This window comes from Asterias amurensis, chromosome 2, assembly GCF_032118995.1.
Source record: "Asterias amurensis chromosome 2, ASM3211899v1".
NCBI classification, from domain to species: domain Eukaryota; kingdom Metazoa; phylum Echinodermata; class Asteroidea; order Forcipulatida; family Asteriidae; genus Asterias; species Asterias amurensis.
In genome coordinates this window covers 14,587,265-14,598,321 of record NC_092649.1, presented here as the reverse complement: position 1 = coordinate 14,598,321, position 11,057 = coordinate 14,587,265, and the positions used below count along the sequence as shown (strand labels likewise).

General features: G+C 37.0%; 1 protein-coding gene across 1 annotated transcript; it reads left to right on the top strand.

Annotated features, from left to right (window-relative positions):
* The first annotated feature begins 4,558 nt into the window (after positions 1–4,558).
* LOC139949743 (fibrinogen-like protein 1) lies at positions 4,559–10,995 on the top strand. Its single transcript, XM_071948273.1, has 6 exons — positions 4,559–4,598; positions 6,037–6,285; positions 6,897–7,039; positions 7,776–8,043; positions 8,547–8,796; positions 10,908–10,995. Exons 1-6 carry the CDS (start codon positions 4,559–4,561, stop codon positions 10,993–10,995), a joined length of 1,038 nt encoding a protein of 345 aa, XP_071804374.1.
* Positions 10,996–11,057: the final 62 nt, after the last annotated feature.

Here is an 11,057-nt window from a genome sequence, read left to right as displayed (position 1 = left end):
TATTGCATAGAGGACATAATTGCATGCGACACCCCTTTCTCAACATTTTCACAGCATTGTCTCCCACTACTTCTTACTAAAATGATAAACAGTTATACCATAAAGGGGGGGGGGGGTATTCAAATTCTTAAAGCAATAACCCATCTCGTAACAAACCAATGGAACCCGCGTGTAAGGGTCCGTAAATACGTTTGGTAATGAAAATGAATGGCAATAAAACTTGCGTGGTGTAAGGAGTCACCACAAAAGCTTTGGATAATATTTCGAAAAATAAAAAATTCACTTCGAAGTACTAACAGTTATGGAAAACAATATCACCAAATCCATGTAAAAACACATAGATTTGTAGTCGTATACGACCGTAGGTTTTCTGGAGCGGTAGGGCAGCATCCCTCGCTCTGGCGTAGGAAGACTGCTTCAAAATAGGTCTCTCCAATTAATCGATGAGGCAAAAAATAAAGCCCCCTCAAAAAGCCTGCCATCGATCGGCGGTAGTGACAACAATTGCGAATTAAATTCAGCAAAATGACTTTTCATTGTTCGTGAATAAAATCAGTAAAAAACGCACGGTGCTGTAGGCCTACTTCCACTCGATTCATTCAATGGCTTCGGCTATGAGGTCAGAAGTAATTATTTAATCTTTGATATTTGTTGAGGACCTGTATCAAATTGAGGTTGGTCTTCTTCCTGTTTATCATTTCGCTGGTTACAGTTTGCATATTAATTGGATAGTTTGATACGCATGAAATACGGGATACCAGCAAACAACAATGCCACAAGTGGTTTAATAATCAGTCCATATATAAATATAACACACCACACTTACACTTTACCGAAGGAAGAATTTCATCTGAACTGTGACGATGGACTAACTTATTATAAGAGTGCATCCGACTACAGCTAACGATTTGAGGTAATTTGTAATTTGTATAGGCATTTAGTGACTGAAATCTGATTATATAAAAGTAATAAAAAAATGGCCTTTTATACAGCACTCGTATTCGTCACTCAGTGACGCAAGGCGCTTTAACATTTCATATTTTTCTGCAAGGTATGTGGTGCTACGTTTTATACAAGGTGATGTTAAACAAGATACTGTGGCGCAATGCTGCATCCAATTAAACCAGGAACATTTCCAATGGTCAGACTGAAGACGACCCTTGCTATGCAGTCATCTGTTGATGTGTCTATTTAAATTATTTTCGTTTAGGAGGGATGGAGGAAGACCACCAAGGAAGACAAACCTTCAGGAAACAAAAACAAACAACAATTTTCAATGAAAAAAGGCAAATTCTAATTCTTTCATAATTTTTTTTCCACCTGATTCTCCCGCCTAGGTTGACTGCAATGGAGACTACCAGCTGGTGTGCTGTTTCATTCTCAGCAATTTCATTCTTTCTTCTTGGTACGTATGCGATTTTTGTGTTCAATCACCAACAATTATTCTATGCCTTTGTTTGAAAATTTAGGTTGAATTAAATTCAGACAATTTATGGTGAAAGGTGTCTGGAAAACCAACTTAAGGGTTTGGCGCCTTTTGTAGATCATGTTTTTGGCCATGATATAAACCCCTATGTTTAGTGTAATTGAAGATTCTTTGTGATCGCTAATTAACCTTTAGATTTTTCAGCTTCATTATAGTCATTCAGTTTTTTTGGGGGAAAAATGGTTAAATTCAGAGCAATGCGTTTAAAGGAGAGTTGCGCAAATCCGTGTTGTACATGCTGAAATAGTTTGCGTCTCATCGAGACGAATTTTGTTACTCTTTGTACGTGTTCTCAAAACTGCAGCACCTCAGCAATTAAGACTGGGTTGCTCTAAAAATCAAAGAAGTGGTGGCAGACTTTCAAAAATGGATTTCGTTTAAACTTTGCACAAGTGAAGGCCATCAACCAAAATGTAAAAATAAAGCATAAGTTTTGCATTTACACCTTCGTTGCCATGGCAACGGTCAAAAGTAGAAAATTACCATATTTCACCTAATTTAGCTCTTTTCACGAGTAAAAATTACCCAAAGTTGAGGGCTCCACTGTGTAAAAACCAAATAGTGGACCTACCTCTCAGCTGGATATGATAAATATGCATCCTTAATCTTTCCAAAAATGCATTTGACAAAAGTACAGTTAATTGTGAATGGAAGATTCCATTATTTCAAAAAGGGGTGTTTTGAGGAAAAGTCAATTTGGGAAATGCAGGGGGTTGCTAAAATTGTCAGAAGTCCCACAAAGTGGCATGTTTAGGAAAGTTTTGCTCCCAGGCATGAAAGATAAGATACTGGTCTGTAAAAATTTCAAATACAAATTTTTGGTATTTGTTGTACTGGGGAGCAGTGCTGCTTTAAACTTCGTTCTTTTTTGGAAAAAAATGTGTTTATTTTCAAACTGTATAACAAACAAATGTGAATTTTTTTTTAATGGATTTTGTTTACTCTTTGCACATGTTAATTCCTTCAACCAAAGTGTAAAAAAAAGCATAGTTTTTGCATTGCACTTTGGTTTCCATGACAACGGTTAAAAATAAGACAATTGCCATATTTCACCTGATTTAGCTCTTTTCTTAAAATTACCCAAAGTTGAAGGCTTCACTGTGTAAAGACCAAATATATTATCTGCCTTTCAACTGAATATGGTAAATATACACCCTTGGTCTTTCCAAAAGTGCACCTGACACAGGTACAGTCAATTGTGAATGGAATAATCCATTATTTCAAAAAGGGGTGTTTTTTTTACAAAGTTCAATTTGGGAAATAGAGGGGGGGGGTGCTAAGTTTATCAGAAGTCCGAAAGTAGCATTTTTAGGCAAATCGGGCTACCAGGCGTGAAAGATAAGATACTGGTCTGTAGGAATTTCAAAAAAATGTTTTGGTATTTGTTGAACTGGGGAGCAGTGTTGTCCGAAACTTCATGCTTTTTGGCGATTGTATAGATTTAAAGTTGTAAAATAATGCTCTTTTTATGACTTTCTACTACATGCTTAACAATGATGAAGACTGACAAAATATCAGGACAAAATATAATAAAGCATCTTATGACAACATAACTCCCAGTTGTATAAACAGGCATCACATATTTAAAAAAGAAAGTTTTTGTATTTTTTGAACTGTGGAACAGTGTTGCCAGAAACTTCATGCCTATTTTGCAAATTTCATAATCACATGAAAAAAATGCTCTCTTATTACTTTTTACACTCTGAACAATGATGTTGATTGAAAAAAAAACAGGCACACAATAGAGCAAAGCAAGAGCTTACAAGAGCTTATAGAGCTTACAAGTATAAAAATATAACTCTCAATTGTATAAACATGCATCACAAAGAGATTCTGTGGTATGTTTGTGGTCATTTACATGTACGTTTGGCTATACAGTCTTAAAGTCACCTGGAAGTGGTATTTTTAAAAAAAGGAAAGCTTTTGTCATTAATACATGTGTTTTGATGAGTTGAATGTGAATAAACAGTTAACTAAGGTTTTAAAAAAATCAGTTCTTATGTTGTTTACAAATTTGATAGTAGACCCCGACCCGAGAGGGCGCTGTTCGTGACGTCAATCGAGGCAGACTTTGCCTGTAATGCGTAGAATAAACACAATTGCAAAGTACATGTACGGACCCAAGTCGTGAGTTTGTACGTGTTTTTTTTTTTCTTTTTTTTTCGGCAATGCCGACCAGGTGTAATGCTGCTGAATGCAGAAAACACTTTTTGAAATGAACCAACTCACGACTTGGACGTACATGTACTTTGCACGTGTGTTTACTACACGCATTGCAGGCAAAGTCTGCCTCGATTGACGTCACAAAAGGGGTAGGCGGAGTCAGCCCCAAACAACTTTATATATTTTTTAAACATATAAATCGTGACAAACAATTACTAAAAAAATGTTTTATTGTTCGTAAGCATATACTCTTATGTTTGAAAGAAAACAAAATCTATTTCCAGGTGACTTTAAACAAAATGTTCAACTTTCTTGACAAAATGGACGTTCACAGCTCTTCGTTTGAACATCAAAAACGTCTACCACGTCCTTAACACTGCGCAGAGGCATCACATAATCAGTGACTGCAAGTACAATTAATGGTTACGTAAATCAATTAATTTCCAAGTTCCCTAATGGAACATAGCCGGATAACACTATTACCAGCCGAATTAACTATACATTGTATACAGTTACATTTTTTATACTTGTAAGCTACCTTGCTTTTTTTCAATCAACATCATTGTTCAGCATGTAAGAAATGCCAATAAAGAGAATTAATTCAAATTTTACCATGTTGAGGCAGTGTCACTACATGATACAGTTGCCTATTTGTGCTCCCCAGACATGAAAACACAAATAATCGCCCAATCACAACCGAAATGGCAAATATTCCCTAAAGGTGACTGAAGACAGCACAAACTTTCCTACTATTAATGATGTGCAATGGAAATTTTAAAAAGGGACTTTCAACTCAGGAGGCGCTTTGTAATTCATTGTCAACAAAATTTGATATGCTTGGGGGCGGGGCATGCAGGGGAGGGGGTGTATAGAATCCAAAACTAAGGTCATTAAAAATATTCTTTATCAATGTTGGGTAGTCCACAAGACTACAGGGTGCTCATGAAAGGTGACGGATTGATGGAAGACTTAAAAGTATTATTTTATTAGTGTTATTTATTCAATCTAAAGAAAACAAGTTAAAAATTCATTTTTTTTTTAGGCAGTACTGTTACAACAGGATACAATTGCCCAAGTTTTTCTCAAAATGGAAGGACCAATGTTGGCTCGAAATACAACCGAAAGGAAAACATTCTGAGACCCCTGGCAAATTGTCATTTTGAGGGCCAAAAATAGGGTAAAAATGTTGATTTTGCAAATTTCTCAAAACGTGCGCTAATGATGTTCTAAAAATAGCATTAGGGTAAAAGTTAAAGCAATAATTTGTTAGTCTCAAGTTAAGAATAGGACGACTCAATGTATTGATTTGAAAGGTTTTATGAAAAAAAGAATGCACATTGGCTGGGTGGAGTTGCAAATAAATTAAATGCTAAAATACAGTTATTTTGACCCCCAAATTGGCAAAAAATAGCCAAACCACAAATGAGCTGTTACCATGGCAACGGGCTATATGGTGATTTCAAAAGTTTAGTTTGTTTGAATGCACCTCAAGTCCCATCCACCCATAAGGTTTAAAAAAAAAAAAAAAAAAAAACTAATATTTTTACCTAACAATAATGTATAATTTGTTGCCATTTGTTGCGTTTTTGCCCTGACAAAGTGCTAACTTTCCTGCAAAACTGTGTTCGCGCACTTAAAATACCAAAACATTTTATTGCATTTTTATGTAGGTTGGTACCTTATCTTCCAACTATAAAAGTGTCATAATCCACAAAGTGCCACTTTCGGACTTATGGCCCCATTCGAGACCCCTATTTTTCGCTATAAGAAAATATGACAAAAACACCCCTATTTGAAATAGTGGTTTGATCCAAAGTTGATCGCACACTTAATTTTTTAAACATTTTCTGAAAGAGTAAACATGGTTGTGCAATATGTGTGAAAGAAAAACTTCAACGTTTTCCCATTTAGACGTACCAGTGCTTTCAATTTACCTGTATTTTAACTCTTAAAAAGGGTAAAAACATGGAAAATTTGCTGAAAGTCTTATTTTGGCCGTAACCATGGCAACCAATGTCTGATATAACTTTTTTTTTCGATTTTTGTGTATTGTGTACCCATACCTACTCATACATGGAGTTTTGCCAAAATCCATTTTTTGAAGTCTGCCAACATTTTAAAAATCTCTTTGATTTTTACAGCAACCCAGTCTTAATATTTTAAGAGGGGCTTTCTATCATTACCGTTTAGCCGTGTTAGTTTATTAATGTACACTGTTTATGTTTGTGTTTTGTGTTGTACAAAAAACACCCAACAAACCCTTTAATGGTATTGGTGAAACCAATGGTGGAACAGTCAGATGAAGAAAAAAAATCTATCAAATTCATCCATTGCAATCGTCTTGTAAAGCGAGGTGTAAATTAGATTATTTGAAACTTTCACTACAGCTGCGTGTTCGGTCTCAGCCCGCGTCTGCACCCTAGGCACGGAACCAGATGATTCGTCTGGCGGGAGAGTCCGGTTCGTCCTACCGCCCGGGGATCCTTGTTCCTGTACCCGGATCAAATTGGGCGGTCACAACATGTACGGATCACCGAGGGAGGACGCACTCGTTTACATCGACAACCTACCGAAGGACGCAGCGGCCCTCGGTCGACTGTTCGGCTGCTCGGACAAGAATTCCGGAGATAGTCAAGGTATGTGGATGTTCTATGTTCATTCACGAATGAGCCCCAAAGGGGCGGTTACAGGGTGGGTGGAGGACGAGCAGTTGCCCAATTTCATAAAGTTGTTAGACAGAAACCAAATGCTTGACACTTTGTTTTCCTAGGAAAACCAACTGAATAAGAGAAAATTGATTAGGGCAACAACCCTACAATTCAAACGTAATGTTATTTGGGCTGGTAAGCCGTTTCTGTTAAGCAATACTATTCTGTGCTGAGCGAGTTTTTGTTCTTGCACGCTTTATGAAATTGGGCCTTGGTACAGATGAAGGACATCTCTTTTCGCCTGGTCTTCCACTCTTTTAGATTGAAGTTTTCATCTTTTTGAGTGATTTTTCACTCTGTCCTAAATTAACACCCCTCTAAAAGAGTGAAATAACCACCACTCTTTTTAAAGAGCCATTTGAGGGACAACTCGGAACGTAAGAGTGATGTTTTCACTCTTTTACATTTATAGAGCAAGTCAAATTGTTGTGCACATCATTATGGTAAAACGGCGGCGACGGGGATTTGTAAAGTTATGATCTTCTTTTGGGTGATAAATTATGTATTAAAATACATAATTTTTGTTTTCAAAACAACAGGCATGACACAGTCCTATGCTGATTGTCAGGAAATCCGCAATGCTGGACTAACAGCCAGTGGTGTGTACACTCTTAACTTAACCACTACTACGGGGCTACATCAAGCTTACTGTGATATGGAGACGACAGAGAGTGGCTTTATTGTAAGTAACACGAGTTTTTCTTATTTTTTGGAACCAAGAATAGAGACACTGGACACATTTGGTAATTGTCAAAGACCAGTCTTCTCGTTTGGTGAAGTTCTGAGATAATAATAGAAGAAACAGCACCCTTGTTACACGAAGTTGTGTTCTTTCAGATCAATGATTTCGGGCCCTCAAAATCTAATTCTGAGGTCTCGAAATCAAGTTAAAATATTTTAGTGGAAAATTACTTTTTTCTCGAAAACTACGTTACTTCATCAGAGGGAGCCGTTTCTCACAATGTTTTATACTATCAACCTTTACCCATTACTCGTTACCAAGTGAGGTTTTATGATAACAATTATTTTGAGAAATTACCAAATTGTCCAGTGCCTTTAAGAGTCTCACACTGGAAAGGGGAGATTCAGGAGATTGGGGTATCGGGCAAGGCGAGACTGAATAGAAAAATAAACTGATAACTACTATCATCTAAGATGGTTATCACGTTACAGGTACAGAGCAGAGAAGTCGTGGCAGGCTGTACACACTAAAAACTCCCTCTCCGTTTCAGGTCGTAAGGGGCCATGATATAAATAACCCGTTTGCAATTCCGAAAAAACACCGTTGAAATATGGATTTTAACTCCAATTTTGCGTAATTTTGACCAATTTTCTTGGTAATATTGAAACAGATTCCGGGCTACATATTAACCAAGGGGTCAATTCCTAAGTATCCGATTTTAATTTTTTTTTTAAAGGTTATTCAAAGGCGCCTAGATGACTCAGTTGATTTCAATCGCTCCTGGTCCGAGTACCAAGAAGGATTCGGCGATCTAGAAGGAGAATTCTGGTGGGGGAATGAGAAGCTCCGGACCCTGACTGACACGGAGGTTTCGACCTGGGAGTTGGTGGTGGATTTGGAAGCGTTTGACGGGGACGTCGGCCGCGTTCGCTACGGGAACTTCAGCATCACCGGAGACCTGTATGATCTTACTGTTGAAGATTTCGACTCTCTAAATGATGAAGGTAATTTCAAACTTTTGCATCCAATTAGTGGCGACTTCGTTGTTGATAAAGAGAGAAAAATAGGGTGATTTCAAAAGTTTTCGTTTTCTGACCTGTTTGCCTCTGGAATTTTGACCCGTGAGGAATTTGAAGTAAAAACTCAAAGCCATGTCGAGCTACAAAAGGGACAGTTTTATTGGTTTTCCACAGGACTTATGAGCAATGGACCTGATTTTTCACACTCGTTTTATTTACTATAAAAATTATCAAATTGTTAGGCCCTTCATTTTGCACTTTCGTCAAAACTTTAGCTACGAATTCGATTCAAATTTGCAAATTATGGGCTTTGTGGGAAAAATGCTCTCACATGAAATGATATTACCACCCAGCGTTCAATGTTTAGTCCAATCGGCTGCACATTTTAAAACGAATCATACTTCCAAAAACATTCCCCTTTTTCAAGTTTCACACCATTTCGTCATTCTTTTTTATTTATTTGTTAAACCCTTCTATTTTTGTTTAAGGTGACGGCCTCGTTCAGCAACAACTTGCCTTCACAACCATAGACGAGGACAACGACAATTCTGGGCCGAAGAACTGCGCAAGAGAACGCAAAGGCGGCTGGTGGTACAACAAATGTAAAAAAATTGGAAGTAATCTAAATGGAAAATATTTTAATGAAACTCAAAGCCACGGTCCTGATGAAGGAGTGCTTTGGAAACCATGGAAAAGCAACTCCCTCAGAGGCTGTCAAATGAAGATACGACGCAATAAGTAATTACAACAATGTATGCTTCGTCTGCTGGCATTGAACATTGTTGGGCAAATTTCATTAGACATGTCATTCAAGCAGAAAATACTGCGTGACACATTTTATGAAATTGGGCCCCATGTGACTTTGATAATTTCTAAAAGAAAACAAAACTGAAAATAATGTGATACATGTACATGAGTGTATGGCCCCATTACCATAGAGCTGATTCAAACACTATTGCTTAAACAATTTCTGCTTAGCAAAGAATTTCTGCCGAGCAAACTTAAGATGTAAACCAGTCATAAAGACGAAAATTGTGACTTGGTACTTTGCCTGGTAACTTTTGTCTCGGCTTAAAAGCAGCCCGGACATAGTATAACGAATAATTTTGCGTGCTAACGCTCAACAGAGGGCACTATACAGTTTGAATGGTCTCTTTTTTTTTTTTAACGCGACAGTGAAATTTAACGGTCTTGATTTTAATAGCCATGAAAGTGTGCCTTGATGTAAAATTCAATTGGAAAATGTAACCGGTCAAAACGAATCGATCTAGATTAATATATTCTGTGATGTAGTGTGGATATTTCATTAATACATTTTGTTAGAGAACCTGGGTAGTGTGGAACACGAAAACATTACATCAACAGTTAATCTTATTGGTCAGTGATCAGGGGGGGGGAACATTATTGATGTCTGTTTCCCGGTGCCCCCTCCCTCTCCCCCATGGAATCTATATATTTTCGAGAACGGAGGTTGCTCTACGAAAAAAAAGAAAGATTTTATGTATAGTAGTTTTACTTTGATGCAGTTGAAAAGTTACCCCTATAGTCTTTCTGATGCCACACCATGTATTTGTTTTAACCTTCACGTCAGATTTTCTTGTAAAAAACAGTTTAGAATTGCACGCTTTAGGCTCCCCAAGATGTTAGACGTCATGTGCCATTTTAGTCTAGCATTCTTACATGAACCATAACCCTTATATTTGGCACAGCAGGATTGTATAAAACTATTATAATTACACTACTATTTAACAGGTAAACTTTTTGTTCACTTGTTTTGTCTTCTATTTGATGCGCTCATGTTAACAACTGCCACCTCCCTCGAGTTGATGCACGCAAAAACTGGGGTGTTAAAATGAACACCAAAGGTGCTGTCACACATCATATCAAAATATCAATATTTACACCAAGGTAGCAAATTTCTGAAAAAAAACTACATTTGAGTTTTGCAACACCCAAATAATTATGTTAAAGGCAGTGGACACTATTGGTAATTACTCAAAATAATTATTGGCATACAACCTTTCTTGATTAAGAGTAATGGGGAGAGGTTGATGGTATAAAAAATTGTGAGAAACGGCTCCCTCTGAAGTGCCATAGTTTTCGAGAAAGAAGTAATTTTCCACGAATTTGGTTTTGAGACCTCAGATTTAGAACTTCAATCATCTAAACGAAATCAATCATCTAAACGCACACAACTTCATGTGACAAGGGTGTTTTTTTCTTTCATTATTATTTCACAAGTTCGATGACCGATTGAGCTCAAATTTTCACAGGTTTGTTATTTTATGCATTTGTTGAGAATGACAATTACCAAAGTGTCCACTGGCTTTAATTTCGTTTCTCTCTTCGGTATCCACAATACAACACCCATAACGTAAATTTTAACACTCCAGTTTGTGCAGTTTATCTTTTGGAATGGTGGATCTAAACACGAACTGTTTGCCTTTACATTGTTATCTTTGTAGCACTCTAAATATCTTATAGAAGCAGTTATCAATAAACTACATAAAAAGCGTAAAACCGGTATTCAGAAGTGAATCTTCATTCGGTTGTTATAATGTGTTCATCGCCCCACCAACTTAAACCCAAAGCGATGAAAAGAGGGCATAGCGTATACTAAGATGTTGGTGAAGAACATGCAAACGCAAACTGAAGTTTGAACTACCCCCTAAAACAAACACAAAAATGTAAAAGAAAAAAAAGGAAAAAAAGAAAAAAAACATCCAAATTTTTAAAGACCTGAGAATTACTTTTTACCAATCTAAGATATTGTTAAAATTGTTTTCAGCAGTACAAAAACTAAAGTACAGATATTTGTTATCTCCCCCAAAAAATCCCTCTCATCCCAGATTAACGGGTATGGTTGCCACCGCTGCAATCTCTATTAACTTGAATGGTCCCATGAACAGTGACTTTGAACGCAACCCTACCGCCTGAGCATCACCAATGTAACTTACTACTACTGTTTTGAAAAATATCAGAAAATGCCGAACAAGTTT